Source organism: Lactuca virosa, chromosome 6, assembly GCF_052849685.1.
Source record: "Lactuca virosa cultivar CGN04683 chromosome 6, Lactuca_virosa_CGN04683_v6, whole genome shotgun sequence".
NCBI classification, from domain to species: Eukaryota; Viridiplantae; Streptophyta; class Magnoliopsida; order Asterales; family Asteraceae; genus Lactuca; species Lactuca virosa.
In genome coordinates, this window is record NC_136431.1 from 108218559 (window position 1) to 108238285 (window position 19727).

At 35.8% G+C, this 19727-nt stretch overlaps 1 protein-coding gene across 1 annotated transcript; it reads right to left on the reverse strand.

Moving 5' to 3' along the window:
* Positions 1 to 14410: 14410 nt before the first annotated feature.
* Positions 14411 to 14938, reverse strand: LOC145121841 (uncharacterized). Its single transcript, XM_079057537.1, has one exon. The coding sequence runs from the start codon at positions 14936 to 14938 to the stop codon at positions 14411 to 14413; it is 528 nt and encodes a 175-aa protein (XP_078913663.1).
* Positions 14939 to 19727: the final 4789 nt, after the last annotated feature.

The following is a 19727-nucleotide window of genomic DNA, read 5'->3' on the forward strand; positions in this document are numbered from 1 at the left end:
GTATTGGTCACTGTACGTATGTTAATTTAAAGCGTCATATATCACTCTTTAAACGTAAGAAACATATATATTTTGGTCTTAAAGCTTAAGACTACATTCCCTTTTATTAAGAAAATATAGGATTTTCTAGAGTAATACACGAACATTTTCAAGGAGCAAAGAACTTACTTTCTAAAATAAAATACTTATGAACTCACCAACTTAAGTGTTGATACACTTTCCAAATCACTTGTATTCTCACCAATATAATGTTTTTTGTTGCTTTGATTACTATTATACATTTGTTGTGATACTGTTCATGATGTCCTCCGCCCCCAAACGTTTCCGCCGTTCCGGTTTGGGGGTGTGACAAAACTCTTGTCCAGGAGATCGAATGGAGCCTTTATGCGACCCCATTTATGGTTGCAACTTGTCTTCGAGTTTTTTTAGTGCCAAAAATTCATCTAGGAGAAGAAAATGAATATATGCGATCGCAACCTATGTACATGCGATCGCAACTTTTCCAAAAAGTTCCAAAATAGCATCCTACTTCATTAAAAAGGTCTGAGACACGTTATCTTCAAAACATGTGATCGCAACTTCAATCCATGCGACTGCATGCATGCCGTTTTTTGCTATTGGATGTATAAATAGACCCACATAACATTCCAGTAAGGAGATTTGGTACCCTAGTCGACTCCTGAGGTTCCAAACGACGGAAAATATGCTTTTGGAGGTGTTTCTTCTCCGATTATAACAATTTCTGAAGATCTGAAGACTGTGGATCATCTACTTTAATTAGATTAGTAAGATTAGCTGTAAAATGTTTAATTCTAGTAGTTTTTATTAGATTTTAGCCATGACCCTAGTTTTCAGTTCTGCATTAGACTAGTTCTTTTCATGTGATTGGTCATTAATTAGATCAGGTTTTTGACTTGTGTTTCTATCTAGATTTTTCAGTTTTGTGCTTAATGAATGTTTGATTTTAATTCTTGTTATTTTGATCACCTAGATAGGGTTTTATGATTCCAGTTAGTCAACTAATAAAAGTAACAACTAATAAATCGGTTCCCTGGTTGGGATTTGACTTTATTATAAACTGGAAAATCGTACCTTTACGTTTCTGAGCTTTTGAGAAGTTTTGGGTATTGCTGGGAAGTTTACACAGAACTTAATGCAATTTTTCTGATTTAATTAAGAGCTTGTTTGATTAGCCAGTAAAAAGTTAGGGTTATTTGAAGATCTTGTTTTAGTTAAAAAATTTAGGTAAAAGAGATTATACTAGAGCTTGTTAGTTTTTCTCAGTACCATCTTAGATAGAACGCATCTCAAATAATCAGATATGGGCTAGTTGCATGATTAGGAAAGTCGCCGCAGAGCTGAAATCATTTTTGTTAATGATTTTCGTTTAATTTTAATATCACTGCAATTTTAGTGTTTAGTTTTAATCAATATCCCCCATCTTTATATTTTATGTTTCTTAACTAGAATGTGCCTGATGCAAAAAGGCATTGACCATTAGGTTGTGTCCTTGAGGATTCGACCCTGCTTCCTTGTGCTATATTTTTAGTGCAACCAACAGTGATAATTTATTTGTTTAATATGCGCGCGACAGCGTGTTAACACACCTCCCCAAGGAAGAATACACAACCAGTTGTTGAGGAATGGTACTCCATGTTGGTTATCCAACTTGCATCCGAATGACCTTCAAAGACAGAAGGACTTCCCAATTAACTCAAGCCATAGTGCCCTTGAGATACTTGAACACTCTATTAACTGCTTTCCAATGTTGAGCACTAGGATTACTAGTATACTTGCTCAATTTTCCCACAACAAAAGCAATGTCATGCCTAGTACTTGTCATGGCATACATCAAGTTACCAATGGCTTTTAAGTATTCCCATTGAAAATAGGAATGTTCGTGTTAGGCATCAATTTCACACTTTAATCCATGAGAGTACTCATAGGAGAACAATCATTGAAATTAAACCGTTGGCGAATTTTCTAAACGTAATGACTTTGAGTCATTACTAGAACGCATCTCAAATAATCAGATATGGGCTTGTTTTGGTTAACTAATTTAGTTAAAAGAGATTATACTACAGCTTGTTAGTTTTTCTCAGTACCAGCTTAGATAGAACGCATCTCAAATAATCAGATATGGGCTAGTTGCATGATTAGGAAAGTCGCCGCAGAGCTGAAATCGTTTTTGTTATTGATTTTCGTTTACTTTTAATAATACTGAAATTTTAGTTTTTAGTTTTAATCAAAATCCCCTTCTTTATATTTTATGTTTCTTAACTAGAATGTGCCTGATGCAAAAAGGTATTGTCCATTAGGCTGTGTCCTTGAGGATTCGACCCTGCTTCCCTGTGCTATATTTTTAGTGCAACCAGCAGTGATAATTTATTTGTTTAATACGCGCGCGACAGCGTGTTAACACACTTCCCCAAGGAAGAAAACCCAACTAGTTGTTGAGGAATGGTCCTCCATGTTGGTTATCCAACTTGCATCCGAATGACCTTCAAAGACAGAAGGACTTCCCAAGTAACTCAAGCCATAATCCTTGGTTCCCTTGAGATACTTAAACACTCTATTAACTGCTTTCCAATGTTGAGCACTAGGATTACTAGTATACCTGCTCAATTTTCCCACAACAATGGCAATGTCATGCCTAGTACTTGTCATGGCATACATCAAGTTACCAATGGCCTTTAAGTATTCCATTTGAAAATAGGAATGCCCGTGTTAGGCATTAATTTCATACTTGTATCCATGGGAGTACTCACAGGAGAACAATCACTGAAACTAAACCGTTTGCGAATTTTCTCAGCATAATGACTTTGAGTCGTTACTAGACCTTTGTTTACTTTTTTAATTCTTATTCCAAGAACTGCATCTGCCTCTCCCAAATATTTCATGGAAAACGTAGATGAAACTCAGTTCTTTGTTTCATCTACTTATTCTTGGTTAGCCCCAAAAATTAGCATATCATCTACATACAAGTAAATGATTACTCCTGTACCAGTAGCATCATTAAATCTACTATAAACACATTCTTCACATTGGTTTAACTTGAAACCAGAGGAAAAAATAACCTCATCAAACTTTTGATGCCATTTTTTGGGTGCTTGTTTCAACCCATACAAAGATTTTACTAGTTTACACACCATATGCTATTTACCGGGCATAACAAAACATTATGTTTGTTTCATGTAAACTTATTCATCAAGTTCACCATTTGAAAAGGTTGTTTTGACATACATTTGATGGATGATTAGATTTTGAATGCTTGCCAAAGCAATTAACAATATAATAGTAGAAATACGTGCAACCGGAGCATACTTATCAAAATAGTCAACATCGGGTTTTGCCTAAAACCTTGAATGACCAATCGGGTTGTGTACTTGTCAATAGTCCCATTAGTATTCATTTTTAAAAATCGATTTGCAACCAAGTGGCTTAGAACCTGGAGGGAAAATAGACAATACCCATGTGTTTTTCTTAAGAATTGATGACATTTCAACATTAATTGCTTCCTTCCAAAAGACACCATCTCGAGACTCCATGGCCTCTTGAAATGTATTTGGATCATCTTCAACACAATAAAAACATGAGTATTCAATACCAATTTTATCCCTTGAACCTTCCACAAAATATAGTTGGAAGTCGGATCTGAAATTTATTACACTTCGGCCTCTTTTGCTTCTACGAAGCTGTAACGCCATGTTTCAAATCATTTCATAATTCGGGTCCATGACCCGAAGGCTGGTTATCATAAGGCGTAGGGCCTTTGGTAAAGAGACTTAGTACCCTTTGAGTGTGGATATGTATATTAGAAGATCGGTTGTTCGGTTTGTGTTTTGGAGTCCAAGGGTATATCGGTAAAGTATCAGTTCGGGCCTTTATGAAATTTGGTTTTATGTTGGGAAAGTTTTAAGGAAAGGGAGAGTTGATAGAAGTATATAGCTTCTCGTTACCTTTCCATGGATAAAAAGAACGCCGAAATCGGACTTAGAGTGAAGAAGTTATGGCCTTCGGAACATTGGTGGTTCTTGACTCTTGCCGAGTACGATGGGCGTAGGCTAGGAGTACGCCGGGCATACTGGCTCGGCATCCTGATCGCGGAGACTTCAACATACGCTGGGTGTAAGCATGGTTACGCGGCGCGTATGGCCAGCAGGGGAAAAACCCTAAAATTTAGGGTTTGTGCCCTATTTAATCACCTTATGTCACTTATGGATCTCCTTAAGACTAGCCTCCATTTCCCTATACCCTGAAAATGAAACCCTAAGTTCATTTGGTGAGATATGAGCTTGAAAGTGAGTTTGTTGGTGTTTTGTGGTGAAGAAGAAGAAGTGCAACACTTGGAGGATTAACTTGAGCTTGTAGATCCAGAGTTTCATTCACATTTGCAAGCCTTTTGAGGTAAAAAGCTCTCACCTTGATGGTTATTTGTGCTAGATCTACTTTATGGTATTATTTATGCATTTTTTTAGTCTTTTGAGTGAAATTTGAGCTTTTGATCTACTCCAAAAGCAATGGATGTTTGATATTAGCTCCATGTAGGTCCCTTGGTCATAAAAATATAAGCTTTGTGAAAGATTTTGGTCCATGCAAGTGTTAAGAGCTTTATTAAGCTTCTTTTTTAGTATTGGGTCCCATTAAGATATGCATGGGTGTAAAGTTGCCAACTTTATGTATTAAGTTACCCTTAGGGACAAGATCTGAGAGTTTGGAAAAAGGTGTTAACTGTTTAAGTGCTTAATGAAGAAGTTTGGGAGGCTGAGGCATATACTGGGTGTACAAGCTGAGTACGCCCCGTGTACACAGTAGAGGGACGCATGGGTTTGGCATTCATGGTTTTTGGGCCATGATTTGGACTTTCAAGAATGGGCCTTGATGCCCATTAGACTTCTTTTTTGGGTTTTTGATTAGTTTTTTGGGATTCCATGGATTTAGACCCATGATGGGGTTTGGGCCCAATTTAGGAGATTGGGCCATATTGGGCTTTAGGTTGCCACTCAGGATTTTGGGCCTTTTGAGTAGTTGGGCTGCACCTTGGTTTTGGGCCAAGTAAGAAAAGGGGTAAAATGGTCTTTTACCATTGTTACGGGCTAAGTAGCTTAGATTATTGGTTATGGGTCGAGATCTAATTATTAACTGGATATTATTTTGATGATGATAGTGCGGGGATTTTACGGACCAATAGATGGAGATATATTTGAGTGTTTCAGCTGCTAGAGGTGAATTTTCCTTCACTGTATCCATGGGGTGAAGGCACCAATGTCGGCCAACTAGTTTATGATGTAGTGTGATGATTGTCTTTGTGATAATTGTCGATTATGCATGTATTTGCTTGATGTCTCTGTGATTCCTATAATGACATAATGTGGTAGTAGTAGGGGTGAAATAGACCCATTATCTAGTTGAAATAGACCGAAGGGGATTTCAAGCACCCACATATGCTTGAAAGTATCCGTTTGAAATAGAACGAAGGGGTAGGAAAGAACCCATTGATGCTTGCTAGTATCTTGTTAAAATAGACCGAAGGGGTAGGCAAGCACCCAAATATGCTTGGTAGTATCCGGTTGAAACAAACTGAAGGGGTAGGCAAGCACCCATATTTGCTTGGCAATATGTTTTTATGGTATGTGGTATTTTGGGGAACGCACTAAGCTTTGTGTTTACAGTTTTCAGTTTATGTTTCAGGTACCTCGATTAAAAAAAAGGAAGAGCTCAGGATGACTGCATTGCACACACCACATTATTCTGCATTTTATATAATTCTGATGTATTTGGATGTTTATTGACATACCCTGAGTTCATTATGGTTTTTATGATATTGTTCGGGATAATGGTTTATTTAATATAAAAATTGAAATTTTTGGTCTTAACTTGTGGGATGTTACAGAAGCTCTTGTGGTTCTTGTTCATTACCACCATCTTGACTTTCTTGATTTTGCACTCCATTAGTTTCAAAAGTTAAATCATTTGGCCTTTGAATCGATGAAAAACGCATCTCATAAAAAACCGGGTACAATCATCAATGAATGTGAACAAATACTTTTTATATTTCAAAGAAGGAGTAGAGTGAAAATCACACAGGTCACTGTGTACAAGTTTCAAAGTAGCTGATTTTCTAGTAACATTAGGAAAGGGTTGTTTTGTAACTTTCATAAGAATACATGTTTTACATTTATCTTGATTTATGTCAAAGGGTGGTATAAGACCATCTTTTGACATTTCATGCATCCTTCTAAAATTGACATGACCCAATCTAGCATTTTAAAGCATCGATTCATCAAATTTAGAAGAAGATGACACAAAGGGATAATTTAAATAGGTAAAGACTTTTCAATAACATTCAAACGAAACATTCTATTACTCAAATATCCAAAGCCAATAAACATTCCACCTCGAGATAGGATATACCTATCCGATTCATAAAATTGTTTATAACCATTAGAATTCAAACAACTAACACTAACAAGATTCTTACGCATCTTAGGAACAAGCAAAACATCAAAAAGTATAACATTTTTACTAGAAATAAATTCAAGATTAATGACACTGACACCACAAATAGGTTTAAAAGAATCATCTCCCATATGCAACGCCGATCCATCTTCAAGCGACATTAATGTTTCAAACAACCGTTCATCCTTGCATACATGGTTCGTTTGCGCCAGATTTGATCCACCAAGCAACATCATCATCCTATACATAGAATGATTCAAGAATAAGTGAAACTTAATAAACATAATTCTTATTGGAATTATCAAAGTTAGTTAATAACCGACCTCCTTTCACTTATTCTTTGGGCCCGTTTCTACGTCCATTGTCTCCACTGTTTCCAACACCATTATTTCCCAGATTCACACGACAATCACGCTTGGAATGTCACACCCTCAAACACCTCCAACAAACCACTTCCTTTTTCGTTTTATTGGAGTTATTTGGGGCAGATTCCTGCTTGCGTTTTCCAAGTCCTTTGTTGTTAAGATTTCTTGGCTTTTTTCGGCCACATGAACAGAGGGTTGTACAGATTCAACTTTTCCTTTGGTTTTATCACCCTCTTATGCACGAAGAGATTCTTCAATGCGTAAGTGACTACCAAGCTAAACCATGGACAGTTCCTCCTTTTGACGTTTCAGATTATCTTTGAAGTCTTTCTTGATGGGTTTTGAGCATTCTAACACTCCTATGGTGTGCATGCAACCCTATATTCTTTGGATCTATGTTTTCTCTATTATACATGCAAATATCAAAATTACAAGGTATTATCCAAACTAGCGTAATATGGAGTACATGTAATATAAAAGTAGTGGAATGACATACCTCTTTGTTGTAGCTTGATTCCATGGAGCTTAAGAGCCTAGTGCCTCAAGTGTGACACCTCAAATGGTTCACACAACATCATCAACATCTTGGAATAACTTGAGAGAAGATTCCTTAGGCTCAAAATCGGCTAGCCGTCTCTTAGTAAAGGGCCGATTTCTTGAGCTATGGGAACTCTTATATAGTGTGCTCATAAGGGTTACACCATGTAACTCATGACTTTACCCATTCCTTATGCTCCATGGATTTTAACCTCCATGGAGTATCCATGGGTCACCCCATGGGTTTAGCCCAACATAAAGAATCATGGATCATAAGCCCACATTATAAGAATGAATGATTTACACAATCAATCCCCATATATTTAATTAGTATCTTTTGATCACAAAATTAATTCTTGATCAATACTAATTAAACTATATGATTTCATATTAATATATTAGAACTTATAATATATTAATAAATCATAAATATCCCTTCTCACAAAAAGTCTATCCAAATGTTCCGATGTCATGCAACCCGAATGGACCATGCCAAATCGGGTCAAGTACATACCAATTAAAGTTATGGACTTAGACACTAATCCAACAGTCTCCCACTTGGATAAGTCTAATAACTATTATTGCAAGTACGACTCCAACCTGACTAGCAATCGTAGCTCTTAAAAGCCGATGTCGAGCTCTGAACAATCAATGACGCGTCCATTAGATAAGTGATCATATATTCCTCCATTCTAGATATCATATGGACTGAGACGTGGATTTTAATCATTCTCTCTGTCTATCTATTGTATCCTGATTTCCGATTTATGACGACCAACTAATTGAACAAATCAAATCAGTCCAGGCTTGGCCAAGCACTTAGGGATGTCATCACTAAATCATCAAGGGGGCCACATATATCGCTTTTATCCCTCCAAGGGTAAAAGGAATGGATAAACTTCGACCAAAATGCTCGCTTGCACTTACTTATCAAATCACACACAACAATATGTTTTATAACACCGAGTTACCAGAGCGTTTTCATATTATCAATGTGCAACCGACTTGCAGTTACAACTCATATGTCTAGGTTTCAAGAATATAAGATATTATCGTCTCATTAATCACCCGTGATAAAATCCATGAAGTGATTAGATGAGCGTGGTTTGAATCCAATACTCGAATCTTATTCCAGGAGCACTCATGAATACTGCAGCTAAGTCCTAGACAAACTACATACCCACTCATGACAGTCTTGCCTCAATACCTACTTCCAAAGTTTGATCGACTGTGGATGGTTTGAATAACCTAGTTATTCGGGAAGTCAAAACATGCAAAGTGAAACACAAGAATAATACTAATCCTATATGACCCCAAAACTTTGAGCCATATTGATTACTCATTATTCATTGTTTAATGTTTCGAGTAATCAACTTAATACTTGAAATGAAACAATAGTCATGCCATGCTCCAAGCATGCACACTATGTTTGCCTATGGTCCTTTCTTTGTGAAGTAGATCAATTGACAACATTCCAATGATGCTCATTTCACAATCCCAAATTCTTATGATAAATGTAAGAATTCCAAATTATTTCCCTTTACCAAAATTTGTCAGATTCTAGACTTATATGCAATGATCCTCTTGTAATGACTATGCACACAGTCACAAAGACTTGACAACAGACATTACAAAGTATTCCAATAGAGATCAATTCCGTGGAAACGAAGTCTCAAATTTAAAGTACATTCCTTTGAACATCCTTCTTGCATTAATTTTTCTAATCTTACACAGATTTGAAGAATTACTTCCACCTATAGAAACATTTCCATATTCCCATTTTGACTATCACTTCTGAACAAGAGTTGCCTCTTTTCAGAATATGTCAATATGGTCCTTTCCAAACTTTCACACCATACTTCCAACTGTCCATGAGCAACCAATCGTCGGTAAACCTCATATTGTCTTCGACACTTGCTTAATCTTTTTAGTAATATCCGGTTCTAGTCCTTTTTCCCTCTTAATACCCTAGGCATTTGGAAAATTTTGAACGGATAAATATTATAGCACATGTAATCGGTCCTATACCCGAAGCATATGGGACACGATTCATGATGTCTCATATAAAGACATGATACTTGACCAGTCTTTTGCTATAAAAAATTTTGTTTGCCATGTACTCATAATTCGAACTATGAAGAGGGATGTTGTAATCATAATCGAATTTTGAGAACGCAACATATATAGAATTTCCTTATGTTGAACCATTCCAACATAACATTCATATATATTCTTGACTAAAGATGATTAAAATCTCAATCTAAGCTTGTAGAATTGGAATGAAGTATAAAATCCTCTCCCTTAATTATAGCAAAACAACTTTTCAAAGCGAATTGAAACTTTTGTTTTCTATAATTAACATTGCTAACTTCCAACACTTGACATAATAATCATGCTCCCACTAACATGATAAATATAATTTAACTAGCATAACACTTATGCTCCCACAAGCTTTGACATGTACCCAGAAATCAGCTGGACTTCAAGAAATCAATACTTTGTTGACTTTCTTACCAAAGTTCATATTTCTGATACGAGATGCTTTGATATGACTTTATCAAAATCATACACATTTCCTTAGATAGCTCACATGTGTGTCGAAACCATTATGAAGAGGGATTCCGTACTCATAATGTTTAGACTTTTTTCCATTCTCACAAGTCCATGTTAGTGTGCCGGTTAACCACACACGCTCCACTAACGAATTTGAGAATGCAACTATCATAATTGCTATCTACTTAAAATCTACTTAGTGAAAGCGTTTCCTCACCATCATTTTCATGAATCGAAAAGAAACCTTATGACACTTAGATTTTTATGGTGTATGTGTTCCTATCCATATGAATTTGTCAAAACCATAATCACAAGACAAGGTTAGTGACAAATCCAAACTCATATGGACTGAACTTGTTCAATCTTAATTTCTTGCCACTTGGCAGCACAATGCATACCATTGCTTCCGAGTTGTTGGGTTGTTATGCAAACAATTGAGAACTCATAGAACTCACATGCATAGTCAACTTCAACCGGAATGGACACAAAAACAAGAATATGTCAACACGATAGGTTACAAACCTTAAGTCGTGTGCCAGTGATTAACAATAGGTTTTATTCTTTACTGGCTCTTGAAACTTTTCCAAGATATTTAAGACTCCTACTGTCCTCTTGACATATAAGATTCTCTTGTCAAGAACTATTCCTTGACAAAGCAAATATTCAAGAGTTAGTGCGGATACTTATCAAGATAAACATTTCACACAATTGGTCTTAGTTGGTCTTTGTCTTATCCAAGACATCACAACTTACCAATTTCAAATGTACAAGAGTAGAAAACATTTTACTCTACGTTTGACAAGTGTTTTAAACGTTCCTTAAGACTATGTCACTCAATTCACAATCTTGGAGTATGACTCTAAGATTTGATTGTGGAACGAAGTATGACTCATCTTTTTGATTTATGATTCCTCTTCTTAGCCATACAAATGCACTAAGATATCTTTAGAGGATTAATTGTGATATGGTTTCATAATCATTAAGATGATCATAAAACATGATACTAAAGTACTCTCCCATCTTTTCAGAATGGAGAAACTTTTATCTTTCTGCCTAATTTGATTCTTCTCATTCGTTCTGCCATACATTAAAACTTTTCCAATGTTTCAGAATTACACTTAAACTTGTAAGTGTAACCATATTTACTAAACTTTAGTAAGTCATGACGAATAGTCTTATCGATCTTTGTGGTGGACCTGACCAGCGCACAACCAAGTGTACCCGATCCTTTAGTCCTTCACTTGCCTCACATATACATGTGAACAAGGAATTAGTCTTAATTTCCCAAAGATGAAAGTTCTCATTCATCACACAATGCAAGTTACATGATTCCAAGTTTCTATCCAACTAAAACTTGGGTGATGAGAATCTTTCATTATTTGGTAAATGATGACACTACCACAAACGAAAGAATCAAATTCATATTGCTAATAAGAGAAACATACAAACATCAATTTTCACAAATGCCATTGCAAGGAGATATGATATAAAATAAAACCAAAATTTTATTTATTCATAAAGTGCGGAAAAACTTTTCCTTATAATGCAATTACAAGTGAAACTATGCTATTACATATTTCCTAGCAATCTATCATAACTCCTAAGTAGTAGCTCAAAAATCCGATATTCGAACCATGCAATTGAAATCCATCTTCGCGGTCAGATTCAACATACTCTTCTTTAAGCTTCCTTCCTTTTGCTTGATCCTACAAAACATCAAAATGCAACCCTCTCACATCATGTATTAAGAATCAACAATTAGGAACTTAACAGAGTTAGATAGTAGACTTACCTGAAGCAGAGTCAAACTTTTTGATTCTACCAACATTCTCAACCTGTCAATGTGTGACTTCATCTCTAAGACATGATTACACACAGGTCTTCCATCTTTATGTTTCATTTCAAGTAGGGCTTGAGTGATCTTGAACTTTTCAAGTCTTCGGGCTTGTTGGTCACGGAGAATAATTGGAGGAGGTGCAGGTAGTGAAGCATGATTTCCAGTCCCATTAATGCACAACAAAGGAATTAATCTTTCACCTTGATTGCCATGTCGGATATCATCTTCATTAGGAAAGCTTTATCCAAAAGGATAAGGAAGACCATAGTTGTCACAACAAGTCATCTATGAGGGAGAAATTCAAGCTTTGATGATTTAAGTCCTTAATATAACACCCAATATGAAATATTAAGGCTAGGACCCAACACAATATTTTATAACTTGGAAGAGGGATGCCGTAATCCAAGCTAAAAAATATTTGAAGGTAGGTAAATGACGATTTACGAATTTCCACCACGAAAAACGAAAAAAGGAATTTTATGTTTTAAGTGAATTGAAACTCCTAGATCCTTTGAGATTCATTGAACTTTTCAATGGCATGTTTAAATCTCGATTGTGCCCTTCAAGTTTGTGACTGGGATGCCGAGGATCACAAACAAGGAGTGAATAACCATGCAAATTAACTTGGTATCATCATGTTACCATCACCTAATCAATGTGTCGGTTAGCCACACATGCTCCATTGATCTATGACAAACATCGAGTTACCCTTTTCTACACATTGTCAGTCCCATGTTAGTGTGCCGGTTAACCACACACGCTCCACTAACGACTTAACAAAGGTGCAAAGTGCAATTTCATGGGTTAGCACCATTTCACATGTTCCTAAAGTAACTAAGATTGGGAATTTTAATAAAGTTTAGTTACTTTATATTTATCATTATACTTTTAATTAAGGGAGAATTAGAGTCATATCCTACCTGCTCAGCTAACGACCCTCCACCAGTCAAGGAAGCGATGGGTGAGAGTGGACACCCACTAAACTGTCATTTTATAGGCAGTAACCTTATACCCCCCCTTATAGACTGGCTTCATGAATGAGGCCTACTAACGGTAAGACTGACTTTACTCTTATACATATATATATATATATATATATATATATATATATATATATATATAAATATTAAACCTATAATATTATAATAGTATAAGGGTTGAATTTTAAAGTATTAAAATTCTAGGGTTTGGAACTAAAGTATTCAAAAGTGTAACTTTACAAATTCCAAAACTTGAGGGCAAGTTTTGAACAATTCAAAAACTTTTAGATTTTCATAACTTATGAATTTAATATGGCATTTAATGGCAAGACTCTTGAAAATCCATAACTTGAGGACAAGTTATGGACCTCATAAAACAATTTATGGGAAAAAACTTTTCAAGTTCATAACCTATGGTTTTTAATAATCTTATTAAAGGAAAAACCTTTCATTTTCCACAACTTAAGGACAAGTTATGAAGTCCATTTAATGTCATTAAGATCAAGAATTACACTAACAAACAGTTTGCACATAACTCCTATCATCTACCAAAACTCATAAGCATGAACAATCCATATCAACAATTTTCAAGAATCATATAAACATATATAAAACTTGAAACTTTGATAATACCTTTGAAATTGGACATCCATAATCATTACCACATCAAAAACAGGCTTAAGAGTCTAAAAACAGTTTAGGGTAATGATTGTAGACCAATTCCAGCACCAAAACTCGAAAATCTGCATTCAGGCCTGCCAACTCGTCGAGTGCATGAACTGACTCGGTGAGTTGGTTGAAGATACACATGAACTCGTCGAGTTCCTTCATGGACTCGGCGAGTTCACTGAACAGTGAGCAGATTTTCGACATTTTCAGCAAATTTACATCAAGTATAATGAAAACAAGCCTAGTCTCTGATACCACTGATGGGTTTTGAGCATTTTAACACTCCTATGGTGTGCATGCAACCCTATATGCCTTGGATCTATGTTTTCTCTATTATACATGAAAATATCAATATTCCAAGGTATTATCCTAACTAGCATAATATGGAGTACAAGTAATATAAAAGTAGTAGAATGACATACCTCTTTGTTGTAGCTTGATTCCATGGAGCTTAAGAGCCTAGTGCCTCAAGTGTGACACCTCAAATGGTTCACACAACATCATCAACATCTTGGAATAACTTGAGAGAAGATTCCTTAGGCACAAAATCGGCTAGCCCTCTCTTAGAATCCATAGGGCCGATTTCTTGAGCTATGGGAACTCTTATATAGTGTGCTCATTAGGGTTACACCAGGTAACTCATGACTTTACCCATTCCTTATGCTCCATGGATTTTAAACTCCATGGAGTATCCATGGGTCACCCCATGGGTTTAGCCCAACATAAAGAATCATGGATCATAAGCCCACATTATAAGAATGAATGATTTACACACTCAATCCCCATATATTTAATTAGTATCTTTTGATCACAAATTTAATTCCAAATTAATTCTTGATCAATACTAATTAAATAATATGATTTCATATTAATATATTAGAGCTTATAATATATTAATAAATCATAAATGTTCTCTTCTCACAAAAATTCTATCCAAATGTTCCGATGCCATGCAACCCAAATGGACCATGCCAAATCGGGTCAAGTACATACCAATTATAGTTATGGACTTAGACACTAATCCAACATTTCCATGATGGTGGAAGTTTGTCAATTACACTTGACATAGTAATGGTTTCATCCATATTTATTTTGTGCAATTTGAATTGACCCAAAGTGCAATGGAGTTTGTTGTATTGTTCCATGACATGTCTTGAATCAACTATTTTATAGTTATTAAAATCACTAACCAGAAACTTCTTACTAGAAGCATACTTAGCCAAGTATTTTGATTCAAGAGTGTCCCATAACTCCTTTGCACTTTTGGCCTCATAATGAATATCAAATAAAGAGTCTGCCATACCATTCAGAATGTGTCCTCTACAGATGTAGTCATCATTGTCCCACTTGTTCCACTTCCAGGTGTCTTCTAATGTCTCATTCTCCACCATTGTAGGTCGTGGAGTGCTCAGCACATACGCAACCTTCAACATGGTCAGCATGAAAAACATCTTTTTCTGCCAAAGCTTAAAATCATTGCCTTCAAAATTTTCCAGCTTTGAGAACTTTATGGTCAACTCGCGGATTGAATCTGCCATCTCCGCCAGACGAGAATATTGGTTCGATTGTTGGGAATAAGTTTAGGGTTATGGAGGAGAAACCGGATTGCTCTTGGATTGTGTAAGTTTACTTTCCAAACTTATATTGTCACCCTATGTCTGGGTTACAGGAAATCCAGCCTAGGATAATCCAATAGGAAACTTGTGTATCTAGGCAAAGAAACACAAGCCAAATCGCCAGAGAATTCTGAGTTTTGTGTAGAAGAAAGAGAGTTGAGTAGGGTATATCATGACTCAATAAAGGAGCCATATTTATATTAGACAGATTAGGGTTTCCGTCTTCTATATTAGTTAGGAGAATCATAAATTTAATGGCATAATCAATTGTTACAAATTGATATGATTTATAAATTTTACCATAATCACCCACTAGAATTCGGTTTTTCCATAATGTGCCCTAAACCCTACGGGGGAACTGCCCCTCGACATAAGCGAGACCACCGGGATCTGCCCCTAGGACCCTACAACGGGGCGCAACCCCATTGACCCTCGGTATTCTATCGTACCGGCTTATCATAAGATCTTATATATGAATACACTCCACATTCACCAAACATATAATATATAGTACAAACTAATAAGCCCCTTACCTCACATATTAGTTCCAAATACATAAAATGCATGGTGACACTAAAATCACCAACATCTCTCTCTCTCTCTCTCTCTCAATAGCTCTATAACCGGTCTCTCGTCTCCCTCTATTATATTGGTGCTCGGAAAGCACAAACTACACCACCACTGTCGCCCCTGCTTGTGCAACACCGTCCATCCCTAGCAAAATCTGGTGACAGTGGCTTGCGACTCCGATGTAAAATCCAGTGACATGACCCACCTACCCTTGCCCTATTGTTTTTCCAGTAGGGACCCACATACCAGATATGTTCTTTAAACCTAGCAATCTACAGATTTGTGTCTGAGGAAGAATAGAGATGTGATAAACCCTTAAATCGAATCCGTCTTCTTTAAATTTTTTGACTTTTTTGGCGTTTTAGTTCTTCTTGAAATATAAGAAGATGGGTAAATTTTCTTACGAGATCTGGGAGGCAGAGAAATTGGTGGTGAAGGGTCATCAGGTTAAGGAAGAAGAGGTGAGGGTGGGGGAGATGGAGGTGGTTGGGACGAAGGAAGATGGTGGCAGGAGGAGAGAAAAAGAGAGGGTGTGTATGTGTGTTCTTGAGAGGGTGGTGGTGAATGACGATGTCAGTGGAGAACAGAGATGGAAACAGGTGGATGGTGGTGGCGAGTGAAGATTATGGCAGGCGGATGATGGTGATGAACGGTGGTGGTGGCATATGGTGAGTGTTCTTGAGATAATGGCATTTGAGTGTTCTTGGGGGGGGGGGGAGAGAGAGAGAGAGAGAGAGAGAGAGAGAGAGAGAGAGGTAGAGAGAGAGAGAGAAAGAGAAAGAGAAAGAGAGAGACGAGGTAATCTAGTTAGAGATAGAGCTGGTTGAAGGTGGTGGTGGCAGATGGCGATGGCAGTCAATTGTGATAATGGCGGACGATGGTGGCTGATTTTACCTTCCATTGTTGAAGGTTTGTACCTGAGTGTTTGTATATGTTTGTGTTTTCTTGAGTATGTATGTGCATATGTATGTGTGCTTTGGAAAATAAAATCAGAAAATCCGATGTGTGTATTTGTTCATGAAAATGTTTGTTCTTGTGTATTTGTGTTCCTAAAGATGTTCTTGGGTGTTAAGACAAACCTATTTGGAGAGAGAGAGAGAGAGAGAGAGAGAGAGAGAGAGAGAGGTTGGTGTGGTAATTTCCTTTACTTTTTCTTTTAAAAAATAATAAGAAATAAATTAAAACAAATTAAAATAAATTACAAAAAATGAAAAAAAAGGAGGATAGAGATACAAAAAAGGTCATTGTAGTATTTTATATATTTTAAATTTAGTCCAAGGCTAAATTCTTCATTTCATATGTATTTAACCATTCTTTAAACGGAGTTAATCAAAAGGACTAACTACACTTGATTTTGAAACCCCAAGGACCACCGATGTTACTCTAATCAAAGATATCCCTAAGTTGCTACTTTTTGCAAACCACAGGGATCACTTTTGAAATTTTGTCTAGTTGTTAAGTCATTTAGGGTTGAGGGCAAAATAGTCTTTTCATACCTCAGGGACCATTTACAAGTATTTTTATTTTTTTAATTTTTTAATTAGAAAACTAGAAAATAATACCCCTCTCTCCCCCACCTCCGACCCACCCTCTACCACCTCCTCCTCTACATGTAGAACGCCACCCACCATCAGACCATCGCGCAGTGAACAGTGACTACTAAAAAATCACAGATTTTTTAAATGGTCCAAGTGATTCTAAACTGATATTTTTATATGGTTACGTCTATGTTTTATTTTTAATTTCTTTAGGTTATATATTATTCACATTATGTTTTTCCATAGGGCCACCTACATGTATGCATTGCATTCTTGACGTATATGTTTTTTTAAATCTTTAATGTTTGCATGCATTTACTGTTTAACAATAATAGGTAACTTAAAACTTCATTTAACACTAATAGATAACATGTAAATATTCAACTATGGGTTGTTGCATAGATAAAGTTTAGGATTTAATATTCAAAGTATTCTACCGTGTGTATGTTATCCATATAAAAGATATAAATGATAATGTAACCTCTGGCTATTAGAAGGGAAATAATTATCTTCTATACACCCACTAAACTACCTTAACAATTTCCTAGAACATCTACAGAAAGATAATTGTCATAAGAATTTAAAACTAATAGATAAGAACTGGAGATATATAATGCATGTAATCTTCATAATCGTCCCATATTTTCGTCTACCAAAACATTCCCTAAGAAGAAAAATATTTTGTAATCAATTGTAGTAAATAACTACGATAAATGCTAGGTAATTACAATAACAACACACCAATTACTTTACCCCCTTACACCATAATCGTCATAATCGTCCCATATTTTCGTCTACCAAAACATTCCCTAAGAAGCCACATATTTTGTAATCAATTGTAGTAAATAACTATGATAAATGCTAGGTAATTACAATAACAACACACCAATTACTTCACCCCCTTAAACCATATATTACATACGCCTCTTTCTTATCCTATATACACCCGTATTCAACAAATCAATAAGACGATTACATCAACATGAACTCTTAAGAGATGAAGAAAGTGCTCAACACCCTCATTCAACAATTCAATAAGATGAGGGAATCATTGAAAGGTGTGCAGCTGAAGATCATCAACCCTTACGACACAAAGGAGGATATCATGCAAAACATCCCAACAAATCTACGCTACATAAACTATATTGTATCCACTCAAGTCCTCCAGGATGCTAAGAAAAGAAATGTTGAGATGCTAGGCACCATCTCCAACATGCAAGAGGCCATAGAAAAGGCAATCACTGCCTACAAGAACATGATCAAAACCTCCATGGGCACTAGGTGTTTTGCATATTTTTAGTTAGGTTTTGATATGTATAGCTAGGTGTTTGTCTGTGGTTGTATGATGTTTTTTGTTGGTTGTATGATGGAAAAACATAATGCAACATTTTTATGGTTTTGGTAATCTTTTATGCATGAAAAACAATTACATTTTAAGTTTTTACAAAATATGATAACAAACATTATTGGGGAATCGATTATGAGTTTGTTTGAGGAATAGGAATGGGAGTTAGCAACATCTATGTTGGATTAGAATGAGGAATGGGAATGGGAGTTGTGAAAGGGATTTAACGATTCTTGAGGTGGATTAGAAAGAGGAAAAGGAATGGGAATTGGCTACATCTACGTTTTATATGTACCAATATATTGATTTTTATAATATTTAGTTTTATTATTTGTTGTTGATAGATTACTCCAACAAAGGATGGAAAGTTTGTGACTGTTGAGCTTATTGATGCAAAGACAAAGGAACCCAAAAGATATAAAAATAAAATTCAACCCAAATATATAAAAATAAAATATATGTGATTTTTTTAGTAATCACTGTTCAACGGCGGCGACATTCCGACAACGGGCTGGTGGTGGGTGGTGGTCTGCATGTAGAGGAGGAGGTGGTAGAGGAGGGGGTGGGAGGGGTATTATTTTTTAGTTTTTCTAAATTTAATAAAATAAAATAATTAATAAAAATACTCAAAAATGGTCCCTAAGGTATCAAAAGACTATTATGCCCTCAACCCTAATTTGTTTAACAACTAAAAACTAATAGAGTTAGGGTTAAGGATCATTCATTAAAACTATTGAAACTACTAGAAAATTACTCTTTAATGACATGCATTGTGTGTCATAAAAGGGTACAAAAGACACACAAATGTGTGTCACTGAAGCCCTGTCATAAATGGAAGACGACACGTATTTGTGTGTCGTACCCTTACGATGCGCATTTACGACACTCATTACGACACAAAGTTACGACACATATTTTTGTGTGTCATTAAAGCCCATGTCATAAAGGAAAGCGACATACATTTTTGTGTGTCATAATTTAAATGTTCAAAAAAATATTATTTATAGATTTACTTATTTTCTAATTAAGCCAACATTTAATGTATCATAATATAAAATAAAACATCATATACGAAAAATACAATTAATTACACAAAATTTAATATGTCATACAAATAATCGTTCCTATAGTAGATAATTGTAATAATACATCAAATGTGAAGGAGATAAAAGTCATCAACAAATAATAGTAGAACCAAAAGAACTTGTTGACCACCTTCAGAACATCTGAGCTATTTTTCTTAACACTACGCACATCA